This window comes from Falco rusticolus, chromosome 8, assembly GCF_015220075.1.
Source record: "Falco rusticolus isolate bFalRus1 chromosome 8, bFalRus1.pri, whole genome shotgun sequence".
Taxonomy (NCBI): Eukaryota; Metazoa; Chordata; class Aves; order Falconiformes; family Falconidae; genus Falco; species Falco rusticolus.
In genome coordinates this window covers 5358347-5376516 of record NC_051194.1, presented here as the reverse complement: position 1 = coordinate 5376516, position 18170 = coordinate 5358347, and the positions used below count along the sequence as shown (strand labels likewise).

Here is an 18170-nt window from a genome sequence, read left to right as displayed (position 1 = left end):
GAGAGCACCTTCCCCAGGGCCTGCCGTAAGCAAATTCTGGGAGATGCCCGTCCGCCTCCCCAGGCACAGGGGACCTGCTGGAGCCTGCTGGGCTCCTTGCTGCAGCTTTCCCCTGGCCTCCTGCAAACCTGGGTGGGTCTCAGGTCTGTGCAACACTCGGTGGGGTCAGATGGTGTGTTGGAGCCTAGGGATAAGTGTGTACGAGCTATTTGTGTGTCACTTTGTGTGTTTTGTTTCATCAGGGTGATGACGGGATGCCTGGGGAACCAGGACTTATGGGCCCTAAGGTAAGTTCTGCTCGGTGTCCATCTAATGTATGTGCTCGGCAGCATCTTTTGCTGTCTGGTGTCTTGGCACAGTGTCACAGTTGGGGCAGGCTGAGAAGCACGTGTCTCCCCTGACATGGAAAAAGAACTAAAAAAATGAGAGAGAGGAGCACAGCACACCGCTCTGCCATGGTAGCTCTTCTAGTTAGCAAACGCAAACTTCTGAGAATCGCTATTTAGAGGCTTCTCTTGCAGAAGTAAATTGGGGGGGTCTTGCTGGGGGTGGCCCGGAGCTGGGGTTCAGGCTGTGCGTTAGCACTGCCCAGGTCAGGGAGCAGCGGGCTCTCTGCAGGAGCCTCTTCCAGCTGCTGCAGTTTTGGGGCTAACTTGGGGCTGGACGTACCACCCGCAGCCAAACGGTTAAGCCTGAAAGCTTTGGGTTTATCTCCAAAACCCTCCTTTTGCACCTAGGCAATGTGAACTATTTCAGATAAAGCAGAGCTTTGCTCGCTCATGTATGTAAAAGTAAAGATAAATCAAGAAAATTGTAACCTGAAGAAATCTGTTCTCCAGCCTACCCGTATAGCGTTTGTCGAAACGGTCCTCTTTTCAGGGAGAAAAAGGCAGCGCGGGACCCAAGGGAGAGAACGGCACAGATGGCTTGCCAGGACCCAAGGTAAATAAAAGTGCATTAGCCGGGGAGCTGCGCACGGCTCTGCTGAGGCACAGCGTTTCAGCTGAGTAGGTGTTTTAGGTCTTCGCCTTCTAAAAGGCTTGCAAAACGCCCAAACTGGAACAAAACAGGGGGGTGTTAAGTAGCATTTTACCTCTTCCTGGTGATGTAGCCAAAGCTGGATTCAAGCAGAGATCAGTATAAGCGTTTTTAAAATAGTCTCTTTGCATGTTTTTCATTGAGTTGCCTCTCTTCCCCCCAAAAGAGCTAAACCTCTGATCCCACGTTGATCCAATGTATTGATGGCTGCAGTATCGCTTCAAAGCCCAGAGCACTTCATGTGTTTCCCTGTTCTACCGACCTTCACCGCTGCCAAGAAACGCAGTGAGAGAGTCTCGATCCGTGCAGTGGTGATGGGGAGACCCGGACAGCGTTTGTAGGCTGTTATTTCCCCCTTCAGCTGCTTCTTATTTAGTAGGTTTTGGGTCCAGTCGCGTTTTCTGTATCAGTCGTGGCTCCTTGTTGGGCCAGACACTGCGTGTCGTGAAGAAACATGGGCTAAGGCGACCCTGAGCCATTTTTCTTCTAAAACCATAGCAGCAGTGCTGGTTTCTTCCCCCTGGGATCTGCTGAATTGACTTTTCCTATGGAGAGTCTTAGCAATTATACCACTCCCTTTATTTTCTGGAGGGATTTAATTTGGCCAGCAAATGGATTTCCATGGGTATGGCAAAAGGTACTCTTTTTTTTTTTTTTTTTAATTATTATTATTATTATTTTATTTATTTTTTTTAAATCCTGAACTGAACCTCAGGTCACTGCTTTGAGAGCGCTACAGCTCTGCAAAACATCCCAACTTAAAAAAAAAAAAACCAAAACACCCAAAACCGAGAAAAAAAAAAAAAATGGGAAAAACGAAGGGGTGGAAAAGGGGAAAGGAAGAAGGGAGGGGGAAAGGAAAAATTTGGCACAGCCCTTTTCCTTAAATTTGCCCTTGAAAATGGTTTAAACGTGTCGGCTGAAGCTTTCCACACGCAAAATTCAGCCTAAAGCAAAGAGCCATGTGAAACTTCAGCACAAAGAGCCAGAGCTTGGCACGCGTGGAGCAGCCAGCGGAGCCGGAGCACGGCACGGCACATCGCCGCTACGGGTGGCTCAGCCTCGCGTGGGCCACGCTGCTCCCTCTGCAACGAGACGTTTTCTTCCTGTGTCAACTATCTCACACCAATGTTATTTTTTGCAAAATACATTTGCTCTGAAGTCAAATAATTTTTTTTTCTAGGAGAAGCAGTTCCTTTTTAGTGCCATACTTTTTCTTAATCTAAAACATACCTTGGCATCTCATACAGTTACAGTATTTTTTAAGATAAATAGCCTATATTTCCCTTGGTCTCTTTGAACCAAAAATATGATTTTGATTTTCAGGGTGAACCTGGTGAGAAGGGAGGAGTTGGCTCCATTGGACCCCGGGTATGGATGTTCAGGGTTTTGCTTTTTCAGTTTGGAGTCGCGTATTTGCCTCGACCTGAGCTGTTCCCCACAACTTATTCCTGCTTTATACCTGGCTGAACCGCTTTGGGACCAGTTCAGTGCTAGAAAATCGAGATGGTGCATATTTAAACAAATGATTATGTAGGTACTGAGTGCTGCCGCAGGAGAGAGCTCTGGGAAATGCAGTCAAGTTCAATTTTCTTATCAAGATGACCATCCTGTGACCCTTTGGGCTTTTGTGGGTTTTTTTTTTTTTGGCAAGAGGTAAGCCGTGAATAGGGGGAATCAAGTGAGGATTTCTGTGCACTTCTCCGTCCTCCAACTTTAAGCCCTTGTGAGGTTTGGTTGGATGATAATTACAGCTCTCAGACTAGGAATTGATTACATTGGGGATTATCACCTTACAAATACTATCAGACCCTGAGTGTCTGGTCTTTGCTTTCATACCACCTGCTTCTGTCTCACATGCTGCAAAAAGCCTAAATAGGATTCATTCCTGGTTGCAGGGTCCCCCCGGCCTGAAAGGGGAACAGGGTGACACCGTAGTGATCGACTACGACGGCCGAATCCTGGATGCGCTGAAGGTCAGTCCCGCACCAAGGCCACGCCGATTCCTGTGGGTGAACGGGAGGGGACTGAAAAACTGCCGAGCTCTGCCACAGTGACATTGTGGCACCGTGTCTGTGCCTGTCCTGCTTCTCCTTCCTGAGACCTCAGCCTCAGCACGGAGCTGGCCAGGAGGGAAGAGCTTATTGCATTTGGGAGCTGAGGATATTTCGGAAGTACCAGCAAAAACGGTGGCAAAACTCGAGGCTGTGAACCCAGGCTGGGTACCAGGCTCGTGGGACCGAGCTGTGGGGTGCGAGATAATATTCTACAGGTGAAAGCAACCTGACGTAGCCTGTGATATACAAAAAACACCTGATGCAATGTGTGAGCAGCCCAATTACTTTAAAAAAAAGAATAAAAAAAACACAAAAAAAACCACAAAAAAAAAAAAAAAAAAAAAAACCTACCTGCCAGCTGTGGGGTGTTATTTCCAGGGCATGGTGCGGAGCTGTGGGTGTATCCACAAGCAGCGGTCAGGATGCAGGAGGAAGGGAAATGGTGCCCAAGCCCTATCCTGACTAAGCAGCACCCTGCCATTTTCATTAAGATGAAAGAAGCTGACTAGAATAAATACTTAATCACAGACATATTTGAGAACTATTCTAATTGTTTTATAACAGGCTGCAGGGATACACAAAGTGATGGTAATTACCGCTTGCCAGATATCTGCATGGCGTGCAGCTTCGTGAGTGGAGTGTGTGGAGTGCAGTGGGTGGAGAGGCTCCATCAGATGTCTGGAGACTTGTCTGCTGGGCCTGGACCCTCTCCCGTGTCCTGCATGTGGAGATGGCTGAGGGGCACGTTGCTGAGCCTCGCTAGTTTTGCCCTTTTCCTGCTTTCCGTGTTTGCCCACTCACCTGTCTCGTGGACAGAGCTTTGGAAAGGCTTCCAGCGTGGTTAAATGTAACAGTGTTTGAGTATGCAGTCATAGAAAAAGGTGCTTGAGGATTTGATGCTGTTTTGTTTTTCCGCTGAGCAAGACCGTGAGTTTTGCTGTTAGAGATAATTGGCAAGTTGCAAAATATTTCTTCATCCCAGGGCAGTTCCTGGGCTCTGCACCCAGCAGTGCCCAAGAAAAACAGCTTATTTAAGTGCGCAAGGTTTTCCTGCTCTTAGTGCTCACCTTCGTTTCCCCTCTTTAATTGCATTTCCCCGGCTGGTTGTCACTGCTTTCAGTAGGATGCTTCTCCCCATTCTGCCCAGGTCAGCTGGCTGGAGGGGGGAGAATGCCAAGAGAGACCACCGGATCTGGGGCCACACCTCCAGCTGAAGGCACCTTGCCTCTTAGCACACATACCGCTGCACCTGTACACCCAGCTAGCTCCACTCGTGTTTTCTGCATGAACATCACCTGTGCCGCAGGGGCCCTCGGGCCACTTTGTGCCAGCTGAGCTCATCATGGTGTTTGGGCAGCCCCGGTGACACAAGTGCCTGTTGTAGGACGTGGTTGGGAGCTGCTCCCAGCGCATCCCCAGCAGCACAAGGACAGTGTGCCGTGTTCCCGTTGGACATGCTCATACCCGTTTTGTTTGCTGTGTTTCAGGGCTCGCCGGGTCCCCCAGGGCCACCGGGCCCCCAAGGTGCTCCAGGTCCCAAGGTGAGTCCAACCTCTGCCGTGCCAGATGGTGTTCTTAGTGGTCCTTAGTGGCTCCACATGTAGCAAGTGTCTCCCAAGCCAGAGCAAGGCAGGCAGCGCTGCCTGCAGAACTTGAGGCTGTGCATGGTAAAGGAAATCTTCCTCTGGCTGAAAAAGGAAGTTTTTATCCAAAAGCCAAAGTTTTGTTGACCTGTGTCTGGTCTCAAGCTTCTTCCAGAGGATGCAGTCTCAGAAATGAATCCACTCCCAATCCTACACCTGCCAGGTGAAATCCTGGCCCCTCTGAGACTTCCTCGTTGCACAGGGTGGGAAGCAGAAGTAAATGGGAGCAGCAGCTGTGAGGAGGGGCCGGCAGTGCCACAGGCTGTGCCCAGCCACCCTCCGTGCGCTGCTTCCTGCGCCAGCGCTGTGTCCGAGCGGGACCGCGCTGTCCCCCTGCTTCACAAGTAACCCACTAACCTACAGGCAGCTCTAGTTTCTTTAAAAGAAGAACTTAATTTACAGAAAAGCATTTCTTGGAAGAACAGGATGGGACAGGATTTCAGTGCCTCTTGAGCTCTTCATGTCGTCCAAATTCAGATGACAAATTTGGATGAGCTGGTGATGCCAGCACGTCACTGAAACCTCCTTGCTGCTGCTCCTGAACCTGGCAATGGCAAATCCATAACCACAGTTGTTGATACATGTGAATAACGTATTTCCTTGCACAATGCTTTCCCGAGGTGATTTCCTGATTTAATTTACCACGGGCTTCCCTTTCTTTGTGTCGCTTCAGGGAGAGCTGGGCTTGCCGGGTCCCCCTGGGCTGGATGGTGAGAAGGTGCGTGGGGCATGGCTGGATCAAGCAAGAACTTGCAGGAGACGAGTTAAAAAGGAGTTTACTGTTTGTCTGTGAGAGCTGTCGCTGTGAAAATCAAATCTCAGCCTGCCAGGCACAAGGCTGAGACTTGATGTGATGTGTAATGTTCAGCTGCATCTCCTTGAATTAATCACCCTTTGCCTATGGCCCCGTGCTCGGCTATGAGCGTGCAGATGCTGCTCACTGCTACATCTGCCAAGCTAAAGGGGCTCCTTTTACGAGTGGTTCATCAGACACTGTCTCATATTCTATTGTAAACCTTCCCAACCCTAAATGGCTGCAATCCCTCCTACAGCCCAGCCAAATTCTGCTGTGCCCACAAAATTGGTGTGTGTAAATTTTAATGTTAAAACATGTTTTCATGAGCTCATGCTGCAATATGAAGAGCAGCAGCAGAAAAACAGAAATGACTGTTGCGGGGTAGGGAGAGACACAGTTTTCTCTTAAGCAAATTGTTTTCTGTAAACTTCCAGGGTCCAAAAGGAGCGAAGGGTGACCAGGGCAGCGCAGGGATCACAGGACAGAAAGGAGAGACAGGAGAAATGGGCTTAGCGGGTCCGCCGGTACGTCCCTCTTTGTGTCCCTGCATGTCAGCTGCTTGGTTCTTCAACGTAATAATTTCTGCAAATGCTCAGAATATGGCCAGGTCTGCTGATGTAAGCAATGGCCTGTCCCCACGGCATTACTGGGGAGCCGAAGGATGTGGGAGCTTTGAATTTTCTTCACTAATGATGATGATGATAATGGCTTATGCAGGTGATCTATCCTGGTAGCAAGGAGGAGAAAAATCTTTTCTCAAAGTTCCCTGGGGATGAACATGAGCTTTGCTTGTGCCAAGGCTGGAGTTTAGAGGAACACCAACATATTGTTCTCTTTTGCTTTCCTGGAAGATGCACCACATCAGTGTTACGTCTCTGTCTTTTAGGGAGCAGAAGGGCCAAAAGGAGATAAAGGAGAAAAAGGAGACACCGGGTCACCGTGTTTGCAGAATAATCATGTAAGATCTTGGCAACATAAAGCCTCTTCCACAGTGTGGGGTCAGGTGAAGTCAGGGCGTGCAGGCTCGGAGCCTCCAGTCCCGTACCCATCGGCGTAGCAGAGGGGAGCAAAACCCAACTGTTTGCTACAAGAACTTTCAGATGCATCTAAATGGGGTTTGTTCGTTAGGGAAGAACACGCTGCATGCTCAGCACTACGGAGTTGTTTTAGATTTTGCATTGATGGTGGAGATACTGGATGCTGCTTTTATAATTGTGTTTTGTTCTAAAAACATATTGGGCTCCTTGCAGTTTTATAGGATTTCTACATCCTTTTTTCCTTATTCATGCCTTTTGCTTGGAAAGGAAAAAAAAAGTTACGGGTTTTAATAGTTCTTGATGGAGAGCTCTAACTTTATTCTGGAGGGGGTTGTTGTTGTTTCTTTGGGGGGGGTGTATTTGGGTTTTAGTTGGGTTTTTTTTTTTATCAGAAAGGCTGGTTTCCTCTGGTCTGTGCAGAAGACTGTGTCATCTTCCATAACATCCATTTTGCAGCTGGCAAATACACAGAGCAGCATGGGCCATGCCGCTCATTTCGGAGGCTAGCCTGCTTCATGTGCTGAAGATTAATTTATTTATAAATGCTACAAGCAACTCATTGATTAGCAGATATTTTGATTAAAGCTACTGAATCAGAGGGCATTAAATCATGATTCTGGGCCATGTGAGCTTTTCATTCTCAAACTGTCTTCTCCCTGTGCCCAGCCCTGTTAACGTGCCGTTTAATTCCCTTGTGCAGATCATACCTGAGCCTGGACCCCCTGGATTACCTGGCCCTATGGTAGGACTGTGGAAAGCAGCTCGTGCAACTGAGCATTGCTGTGGATTTGTTATTGCATGTGATTAGTTAAGGCTGGGGGTGGTTTGCTCTGTTTAATTGTTGTGTGAATCTGGGGAAAAAAATCAGGGAAGAGCTACAGGGTTGTGTGCTGTCTTTGGAGAGGTGGAAGCAACTTATTTAGGAGAGTACATCAGCATTTGTGGCACATTTTGCAAATAACCAAGTTGTTCCTTGGGACAGGGAAAAGATAAAACCTTGTGGGATGGGAAAACCTGCTCCCCATCACGATGGTCCCTGTATTCCCATAAATTTGCCCAAGTCAGTAAGTTTTTTGCCATCAGCTGCAGTGGGAGAGGATGCAGGTGGTGATGAACACAGAGAGAATTTTTTTATGCAGACATCTACCATGCTCCAAAAGGCTTGAGGAGCTGTCAAAGGCATCGGGAAGGTCAGGATGCCTCCCCTGTGTCCAAGATGTACCTTGGAGAGACCATGCTTCAAATCCAGGCAGCTTTTGTACTTGGGAAGTGTCCCCAGCCCTGTCCAGGCTTGGAGGGCCACTGTGGCAGGGTGCTGCCCTCTGGACTTGCTGTCACTTGCTTCAGCAAAGCTTTTGCATGGCTCCCGCTCCCCAAAGCTCATGTTACAGAGCTTTATTGTTGGATGTTACGCAAAGTGGTCCTTTTCCGTTCCTCCTCCCCCTGATTTGACGTCGAAGAACCAAATAAACTGCCACCTGTCTTGAAAAGAAATATTTGGCCATTGTCACCCATAATTTGAGGAAGAAATAGTTTAGGAAGCAAACTTTGGGGTTTGTTTTTAAATTCTGGTTTTTTCAAATGCACCATTGTGTTTCCTGCAGGGTCCTCCAGGAATCCAGGGGCCTAAAGTAAGTCAATAAATTAAATGTCACCCACTGTTTCCTGCCTGCCAGTGCATTATTTACAGGCTCACAAAGGCCTGTCAGCTCCAGGGACTGATTTTGTTGTCACTGTTTGTGACAACACATCCCTTGGTTGCGCTGTTCAGCAGTTGGCGTTTTGGAAAACAAGCCGGTTTTCCTTCCAAACATATTGAAGATCTTAAACCCTCCTCCAGCAGAGTCCTGACGGCCGGCAGCACATGCCAGCCAGGGTTTCCAAACCTGCAGGCTTAAACCTGTATTTTCAACTGTTTTCTTATATGATTCGGTCAAGAGAAAAACGTTACCAGCAGTGTGGGTATAAGCATCCCAGAAACGTGGTAGGAGGCGGTAGATGCGTGGGGTGGCTCTCCTGGGCAGAGCTGCCAGGTCTTCATGGTTGATACTGTTTCGTTTATGCAGGGCTTGGATGGTGCAAAGGGAGAAAAAGGTGACAGCGGTGAGAAAGGGGACCACGGTGACACAGGACCTGCTGTGAGTTGTCTTCCCATCTCTCGTTTCTGGCTGTTGACACAAACCTGCCTTACAGCAACCATGCCAATGCCTTATTTCTTTTTTCTTTAAGGGTCTCCCGGGAGCTCCAGGGCTCATCGGTTTACCCGGTACCAAAGGAGAGAAGGTAAATCATTGGTGTGGGAAAGGAGTGGTGACTTTGTGGTGTTATCCTAAAATAGGGGCTGTAAAATCCTGCTATGGTGGGTCCAGCCAGAACTGCCGAGCTGGGCTCGTACTGGCACTATCCCGATGCGTGGTCAGGAGCTCCCCTTGAACCCCAGGGGCTGCTGGGCAAGCCCATGCTATCCCTACCGTATTTCACCAACTGGTAGTAAGTTTGCAACGCCAAACTCAACACGGCACATCTTAATTTTTATTTTTACAACTGCAGGGAAAGCCAGGGGAGCCAGGATTGGACGTGAGTATGGAAAACATTAACTGTGATATGTAGAAGCACGAACAACACGCATGTAAAGGCCATCAAATTGCTTGAGATTGTTGGAAAAATATGTATCTAACACTGCATAGACTACCTTCCCTTAAACACGATGCCTATGGAATGATGTCTGCAGGAAAGGGCTTAATTCGGGCCAGTTGCCAAACTGCTTCCACTGCACAGCAGTAACTGCTCAGCTAAAGATGCTGCGGGGGGGTCCTTTTCCCATTGAGAATAGTTGGATTCGGTGAAAGGAAAATCTCCAATAGCTGTAATGATACTGGGGTATGGTAAAGCACTAGCCTTCCCAAGAAATTGCTGACAAGTCAACAGGAAGAAAATGTCATAATCTTCACCATGGGAGGATGGGTTGATCCCTGGAGATTGCTCGTGTTGAACCGAGATGTCAGGATGTTTGCACACTAAACTTACCATCTTTTTTTCCCTCTGCCACCTTAAAAACTGTTATGATAGGGTTTCCCAGGTCTCAGAGGAGAGAAAGGAGAGAGAAGTGAAAGAGGCGAGAAGGTAAGTGGCTTACGGCTCCGGAGAAGCCCACGGGGGCAGGACAGGCCCCTTTTTCCAGCAGGCAGGATGCTGGCCCTGGGTGCCGGTTCCCTCCCCAGCCTGGCAGTGTTCCTCAGGTCGCTGCTGTGTAAGGCCTGTTCTGTAGCACAAGTATTTGCACGGTCCCGGTGTAGGGCAGGACGTGCAGTTAATTCCTACCCACTTGAATTAACTCAAGCGTGCAGTTAACTCCACCAGCGCAACCACTGTGGGGGAACGGAGCAGGCTGACAGGTCCAGGTTGCCAAGAATTGCTCGTTTTGGTTTATAGACCTTGGAAATGGATCCAAGCCAAAGGGTTTGTTACAGGGATCCTTAAATAAAGGGGTGGCCGGCTGAGCGCAGCGGCTGGAAGCTGGTGATCCCAGTCAGACACCGACCTGGTTTCTAGCAGAAAGCAGTCATTTAGTCATTGTGCTATAAAATTGCCTATTTAAAAAAGTCTCCACCCAGCTTTAACTGAAGATTTTCACAGTGATTTAATTACTCAGCTGAGGTTACACTAGTGCAAGTGTCCCTACGCTGGGTGAGGTGTGCGACTCTGCAAGTGCTGTGTGACTTGAAGCCGAGGTGTTTCCCCTCTTGTTCCTGATATTTTCCTGTTGTGCCAACAGGGTGAGCGAGGATTACCGGGGAGAAAAGGAGCCAAAGGGCAGAAGGGGGAACCAGGCCCTCCGGGACTGGATCAGCCTTGTCCTGTGGTACGTCTTTTATTTCACTCACCCTAAGCGTGCGTTGCCAGGACTGACGGGGAGTTGCAGCTTTGCAGCCAGGGAAGAGGAGGGAGGACTTGGTAGTTCTTTATTTTGCAGTAAATCAGAGCAGATGGTTATTGTTTTCTCACGTTTCTTAATGGTTTGTTTTATCTGCACTGCTGGAAGTTCACTACTCGCTGCAAGGGCTCCACACTGGCCAGATGGGAGCAAGCCATAGCAGTAAAAATAAAGAATCTTTGTGCAGAGACCTTCTTATTGTAGTCGGGAACAATGGGCTTCAGTAAGGCTCTTAGGAGACAGCGTGCCCTGGTCAACCTGCCGGCCTGGCTTCTGGGTACATTTGCAATGGGGGAGTAACTCCACGCCGTGGATGGGAGGCGGTTTGAGAACAGGGTCGGCTCCATCCCCTCACCCAGCGAGGGCCGAGCCTGGCTCCGGCTCTCCCGTGTGGGGAAGCGGGTTGGAGCTGATGGCATCTTAGTCCAGCCAAAGATCCGTGAGGGATGAGCTGGAGCTCCCCAGGCTGTCAACAAGTGCCGCTGGGAGAAGAGACCTCCCCGTGTTTCTCGGCCTGAGAGCAGCTCACAGCTCAGGTCGGTCCCTTCCCAGACAAGGTCGCGGGCCCCTGCCGTGCCACAGGTCCACAGAGAGGCTTTCCAGGAAAGCTCCTGGGTGTTTTGAGCCTGAGAAAGGTGGATCTCCCAAGTCCAGTTCCAGAACCTCTCACTCCTTTGAAAGGGCCCAGGAAATTAAAAAACAAAACAAAAAAACCCTACACTGGTTTACATGAAGTGATGTGGCCTGGTAAGATTTACCTCCCTTTCGTTACTATTTTTCATGTAACGACTAACACCAGAGAGATCCTCTCCCTAAAATGCTTTGAGGCTGCAGGAAGAAAAGAGAGAGTTGTATCAACTATTGAACTGAACTACTGAAATGTGGTTGTTAGACCTTAGTTCCGAGGCACCTAGCCAGTAGTGCCAGGTACCTGCCCCAAAAACCCATTTCTTGGCTGAATTGTCTTTTTCTCACCCCGCCAGCACAGCTGTGGCAACCGAAGCTGTTGCGTAGCTCTGCCACACCAGCAAAAAGCTCCCTCAGTCAATACGCTTTATTTTGCTTGGAGACTGAATGTGACCTACAGTTAATTTTTTCGTTTCTGACGGATCACCTTTCCTCCCTCAACATATTGGATGATTTAGCCTTCGTCTTTTTCGCTGCGCCGTTACAAACATGAAGCTCTGGTTTGTGTGTAGAAGATCTTCCCCAGATGACAGACTCTGTGTCTGTGAATTCCCCACCATGAAACCGCTCTGCTGACTTGCCATGTCATCAGAAACGGAGGTGTAAAGTTCTGGAGCCATCCTCCTCTTCTGCTAAAATGAGTAACTCCCGTGCCCTTTATCATTCTCACCAAGCAGTTATTTTTTCGAACAGGGAGATGGTAGCGTTGCAGGCAGCCAAAGGGACCCAGGTGTACCAGGCCTGGATGGGGTGAGCGTGCCCTGCCCTTTGGTACGGTATCTGCTCGCTTCCTTTCTCGCATGGCTTGTGTGTGCTTCTGCTGTGGCCAAGCCCTGTCTTGAGCAGCAAATCCCTCCAGGATTCCCTGAAGGACGCAAAGCAGCAGAGTTGAAACAAGATGTTTCACTCTGGCGTTCAGGGAAGGATGCCAATGTGTTGTGCCGCCTTCTTCCCAGTAAAATGACTTTAGATAAGGCGTGTAAGCAATGGGAGATCACGTGGGGGATGCTTCCCGCTGTGTGGTATCAGATGCTAAAATTAGTTCTGGTTTCTCTCAGCACCTATGGCCCAGTTTGGCTCCCCTCGTGCCTGTGCTGCAGCCCTGTGTCTCCAGGGTTTTGAAAAGCTTTTCTGAAAAACACTCTGCAGAGCAGAGGTCAGCGGCACTCGGCAGCCGAAGGGCATCTGCTGCATCAGCACGCAGCGCTGCCCCGCCGCGCAGGTTGAAGTCCAGCAGTTACACAGGAAGGTTCGTGCTCTGCTCCCCGAAAGGGCTCTGCACAACTAGTTATGGGTTCGTTGTTTTATTTTCTTTTTTTTTAGCCATAGAAAATGCTGCATGGTAGATGATTTGCAGTTGTCTTCATAGAAACAAAAGGGCAGTAAGCTGTCTCTCTTTCAAAAAGTTAAATTACTTTCGTATGTGTCAAAGAAACCAATTACTAGCAGCAGGCCCACTACAGCTCTTCCTACTTACTCATCAGAGATGCTACATTTACCAAGTATCTCTCATCTTAACTATATAGAAGACACAAGTCCTATCTGTATTGAAGGCGTTGTAAACTGCAGTAGGTGATTTCTCCAATATGTAACTGCTGCCCGACTAGTTAGTAAAGCACTTGCACATCTTCCTGCTTACAGATGTGAGGGTGAGTTGCATGTTGGTTGGGAGTGTTGCTTTTGTTCTCCACCCCACCGCGCAGTGGAGGCTTGCTGGGTTCTTGGCAATGGCTTTCAGTCCAGAAGCATGAGCATGAGCCTTACACACAGGTTGCAAAGCTCTTTGTACGTTTGTAAGTAATTTTGGAATCGCTCGAGTGAAACACAGTAGAAAGGCACGGAATTTTATGGTGGCCAAAATAATTATTTTTAAGTGCACAGGAAGAAAAAAATAAAAGCCCAGGGCAGACATCAACCCTGTGCCCATCGGGGTTAGGATGTGCTTCGACAGCAGGTCAGGATCTTTCCAGGTCAAACATCTGCTCTGCACCTTGTCCCCTTTACCCTTCAGCCCCAGACAACTCATGCAAATGTGCAAGCTGCACTTCTTTTTAATGAACACTTATGGACCAAAATATTGACTGGTATCAGCAGAAAAATATGTATGTTTTCTAACTAATAGGGAAGCACGTGGAAATAACTTGACCTGTTACACTATGAGTAGCTGGACAGGGTAACCTTACTTCACTGCATCTGTTTTATTGGGCATAGGCTATTTTACATATAAAATCAATACAGAATACAAAAAACGTGATGACTGACATATACAGTAAAAAGTGTAAAAATTCATTTTTGACCTGTTTTTGCACTAGCAGCCATCTCCGCTGCGTAGGCATCCTCCTGGCTTCCCACCCCTAGTTACTTTGGAGGTGGCTCTGCAGGGTCAGTGCATGTGTGCTCTCTGTAGCTCCACATGCAGAAATTCATGCAATCAGAGATCCAAGAGCCTTAAAAAAAATCCAGCATGGGAAAAGGCAGCTGAAGTCAGCTATTTCTTCTAAAGTATCTTGAAAGAGTTGGTCATACATAGTCCATTCCTCTTCTAAGGGGCTCCTTCCTTTTCAGTGTGTTCCTCCTGGTAAGTAAGCTCTTCTGGCTTTCTGATTTCTGTATGTGTTTCTTGTATCTCCATCAGAAAAAGACAAATATTTTCACTCCCTTTGCATAGCCCATAACTCATCCTATTTCATTCAGTTCAGCAACTCCAGGTTTCTTAAAGAAACTAAGTACTGCAGGACCGAATTTAACACAATTAGGTTAGCATCCGGGAAGAAAAAAAAAAAATTACATCACCGTCCACCAAACTGAAAAGCACACATTAACAAAAAATACACTTCTGCCTCATGCTTTCCATATATATATATATATATCTGATTGCAAAAACCACTACCTTATAAAGCAGATTATGAAGCTAACTAAACTGTGGTTCCATATTTTTATATTTATTCACATCTTTTTTGTTTAAAAGAAAAAGGAAGTGTAGGTTTGGATTTATTTTTTTTTTACCCTGGGTTGTATTCAGTTTTGTGCTGAGACGCACAGAATACATTGCCTGCATATTTTTTTTTTTTTGTGCACATACAGTAAATGGGTTTTGCATGGTAATTAACGGTGCTACTAAACATTTCATCGTTGTGAAGACTGAGCTTCAGGTTTTTTGGTCTGTCAACAGAAATTAAATCTGCAAATTCAATTTTGCAGGGCCCAGACGGACTGCCAGTAGCAGGATGTTGGCATAAGGTACAGTAGTAATAGTAACTGTATATCCTTGAACAGGTCCCGAGTAATTTTGTTTGCTGCATGGTGATCGTTTGCACTCCTTTACACAGCAGATTATATGCCTGGCAGACGTAACGTCATGCCTTGGGAGAGCAGGATTCCACTAGCTTCGTGTCTTGTTCCCCAGAGCTGTAGACTGGTGCTAGGAACACCGCTCCAGAACCTCGCTGAGCATGAAAAATTGTTCTTGTTCACACCGTCGGTAGCAGTGCCTTGTGCCTGGCTTGTATTACAGCCCAGGCAGTTTAGGAACTACTCGTGCACACACTGCACCACCCTGCAAAGCATGCTCGTGTTGACTTACTCAGCCCACACCTTCTAGCTGAGACTTTTACGCTGGGTTACCTCTTTGTCCCCAAGTTGGAAAACATTTCTCTCCAAACAAAGGCTTTTCTGCCATTGTAATTATCAACAACCACTACGCTGCTGCAGGGCTCGCATCAGTAACCTGGGTGCAGGTGGCCAGGTAATTCATACAGTCTCATGCACCCAGAACAGCCAGGGGTTGTAAGTGCTAAAGGCAGCCCAGGAGAATGAGGAGGAACCTGTGTCCCGTCCCCCCCCCGTAAGATCAGGATTTGATCCAGACTTGCAGAAGGATGCTGTAACCTCATTCTCTGACAAGGGTATATGACACTGAAGCTGAGTGGAATTACTAACCCAGTTTCAAACATGTGGTGCACGGAAACAGTTCAAGTTAATAGCAAGCATGTTACTAACTGGTTGCAAACTCTCAGTTAGAATGTAAGCATGCCCTTAGCATATAAATGTTTTAATTCTGTGGTAAGTCGTTTTGGATGTACTGTTAATATTAAATCTGAATGCCATCCTTATAATAGTAACAATAAGATTAGTAAGTGTAATGAAATGGAGCGTTTCTCTTTGATTAAAATGTTTGTGTGTTCTTTTTTCAGTGATCTCTAACCACGAAGCACAATATGTAAATAATGTGATATATTTTGATCTTTTTAATTTTTTGTATAAAAAAAGGAAAAAAAAAAAACTTTCAACAGTAATATATTGACCTTTTTTTATACTGGATTCTGTCATTTATGGACTTTGAAAATATTGTAAAGCTCCCAAACCCGTAAGAAATGCATGATAACGTCAGGATTTGGTAAAGGTACCAATGACAGCAGCTGGGAATGAACAGTCTTTGCTGCTAATGTTGCTGCGTGAACTAACAGTACTGAGACAGCCTGTTGCCTCGTGTGCCTTATCGCATGAAGGAGGGAGAAATCCCTGTCCTAATTTGGCTCTCCACTCTGTATTTGCATTGCACATGCACACTCAAAGGGAGAAAAAACCTGGCTGAAAACAAAGAAGAAAAAAAGGATGCAGCCCTAGAAATGAAAAAAAAGCTGCTGTATATCATCTGGTCAAACAAGAGAAGAACTTGCAACTTGCAGAGAAAACACAGCCAAGCTCCATTCGTTGCTACCTGCTGTTGATCTGATGGAAATAGCAATTCTTTGGCTATAAGAACAACCTCGACTACCTGTGGTTACTTCCACTACTACCAAGAAACCCTTTTTGTCTCAAGAGGAGGCACCTCTGGGTCCTGTTCTGGGGTCTGTGGCTGAAGATGTGCAAGCACTTTGTTAGTGTGGAACCCAAATTCCCCAAGAAACTTCCACTGCAGGATTTCGACACACAAAAACCTAGCAATACTTTTAGCGGAGAGTTGCAGGACAGAGGTGGCTCTGCTAAATCTTTTCTTAAACAACGGAGCACGTAACATTGCTGTTGGGGTTCCCAAAACTTGGGAGTTTGGCGTATTTAATTGTCTTGGTTTGTAGGGTTCATTTGCATTTGATTTTTTTTGTGGTTTACATGGTTTTAATTGTAAACTCTGTAACTCTGCACGCTCCTCTTGCCCTCTTCCTTTTCTCCCCCTCTTTTTCAGTCTCTTTTTTGAAATTATCTCATCTCAGGCACATCCCATGCAGAACAGGGTAATGAATAAAAGGAGGATTACGATTCTGGTATCTGCATATGGCATTAAGTGAGATCAACTAAAAATTTGCAAACTATTCCACTGTTCACATTTTTAAAGATGTTGAAGTGAAGGGCCATAAAAAATTATTTCAGGGAGGAAGAAAATGGCTTACAGCCCAGTCTGTTCAGCTTACAATGAGGATCAAGGGGCAATCAGATTCCTTTGCAGGGAGGAGATACTTTGTATTAACAAGTTCTTAAACTGAACAGACCAAATGTGCAACTATCCCTCTTCTAATGGGTGGAAGTTGAAGCTACATAAAATCCAGTAAAGCCAGCCATGGATTTTTAATGGTGAGACTGGTTAATCCTAACCAGATCAGTGATGCAATCCCCTTTTGATTTAACAGATAATTTCTGGAGGCAATACTTTAGCCCAATACAAGATGCTAGGCTCTGTGTTAGGAGTCTTAGGTGAAATTAAGAGTCTGACCATGATATCAAACCAGTATCTGGGCTTTGTGGCCTTGACTTTATGAGAACACAACAGGGAGTCATTTTCTGATGCACTGAGCAGATCCGAACCCTCTGTTATGTCCTTGTCCCGCTGCATCCCTTACTGCAGCTACTGCCAGAGAGGACCTGAGAGGCACGCGACCGTCCAGGAGCAATCCTGCCCTGTACAGCTGAACTACAGCTGAGGTAGTTCTTGCTCCGATATTCCGAAAAACAGGAGGAACATGCTCCGTGCAGGTAGGGTGACATTTGACTGATGTCTGTGACTGGGTCCTAGGTGTCCTTGAGCCCTTTTGTCAGCTGGGAGCGTTTATTAGCTGCTGAAATGGCCATCTAACTTGGTCGGTGTGGACAAGAGACTTACGGCTGTGGGTGGTGAACCTTTGTTACCTGCCTCTGCTAGCAGCTTAGGGCCTACACAGACACACTGCTTGCTTTGTGGCTATAATTTGCATCTTTACTGATGATTTTCTTGGTAACCATACAGATTAAATCCATGTAAATTCAGATCAACTAACAAATCAAGAAACAAGAATTATGTAACTCAAAACAGCAATGAAAATGCATTTTATTTACTTCCATTTCATGTTGTTAGCTATCACTTTTGGTGTGGGGGTTTTTAAAGGCATAGGGAGCAGCTGAACAAGCTCCCGTTGGCTTTTAGTGCTTTTGAAAAACCCCTTTCCTGTCCCAAATTAAAGCTAGAAATCTTCTTCTGTGGAAGGTTGAAGGCAAATCTCTCACTGGTGTCACCGGGAAGAAGATCTGTAATTGTTCCCTTAATGTACAGTTGCTCTTCCCATCTCCCCCAGTCATCTCCAAACTAAAAGCAATTCACTACTCCACACTGTGGGCTTCTACACTCGAAATCCCTGCATGTGTCCTGTTCATGGAACCTCTATCAATATCAATGAGAATTCAGTCCCCAGAATGACTGCAGAAAGCACAAGAATCTGGAAGTGTCCACAAACAATCTACAATGCAGATAGAAAAGTCTTGTTTTACATACGCTGGCAAAAACTAAACAGCTTTCTATCTAGCTCCTACTTGAAGAAGTCTGATATCACTGAAGCTACAAGACAAGCTAACCTCCAAAGCTTATGAAATTATATTAAAATTTATATTTTCTCTGAGGAAATACCCCGAAGTCCTATTATCTTCAGGTAAACAAGTCAGTATTCCGTCTTCAACTTGTGGAATATCCAGTGCTTGTAGGCATCAACTGTGACCACTGCCAGGCCTGCA

The 18170-nt window shown here is 46.7% G+C and overlaps 2 protein-coding genes across 9 annotated transcripts in view; one reads left to right on the top strand and one right to left on the bottom strand.

Annotated features, from left to right (window-relative positions):
- The window catches only part of COL23A1 (collagen type XXIII alpha 1 chain), a 189345-nt gene extending 173514 nt beyond the window's left edge, over positions 1–15831 (top strand). For 2 of the 5 annotated variants that reach the window (XM_037396584.1, XM_037396585.1), the window contains 14 exons: positions 243–287; positions 880–942; positions 2365–2409; positions 2937–3014; positions 4583–4636; positions 5412–5456; positions 5969–6058; positions 6421–6492; positions 7272–7313; positions 8176–8202; positions 8638–8709; positions 8801–8854; positions 9122–9148; positions 9641–10432. In XM_037396584.1, coding sequence (XP_037252481.1) covers positions 243–287; positions 880–942; positions 2365–2409; positions 2937–3014; positions 4583–4636; positions 5412–5456; positions 5969–6058; positions 6421–6492; positions 7272–7313; positions 8176–8202; positions 8638–8709; positions 8801–8854; positions 9122–9148; positions 9641–9922 — 996 coding nt within the window. In that variant the 3' untranslated portion in view covers positions 9923–10432. Of the gene's footprint in view, positions 1–242; positions 288–879; positions 943–2364; positions 2410–2936; positions 3015–4582; positions 4637–5411; positions 5457–5968; positions 6059–6420; positions 6493–7271; positions 7314–8175; positions 8203–8637; positions 8710–8800; positions 8855–9121; positions 9149–9640; positions 10434–14393 lie in introns of those variants that run through there. The other 3 variants (XM_037396588.1, XM_037396587.1, XM_037396586.1) reach the window with 3 other exon arrangements.
- Positions 13354–18170, bottom strand: part of HNRNPAB (heterogeneous nuclear ribonucleoprotein A/B) — a 30143-nt gene continuing 25326 nt past the window's right edge. For 3 of the 4 annotated variants that reach the window (XM_037396610.1, XM_037396606.1, XM_037396611.1), the window contains one exon: positions 16309–18165. The gene's annotated coding sequence lies outside the window, so the exon portion shown is untranslated. Of the gene's footprint in view, positions 13922–16308; positions 18166–18170 lie in introns of those variants that run through there. The other variant, XM_037396608.1, reaches the window with a different exon arrangement.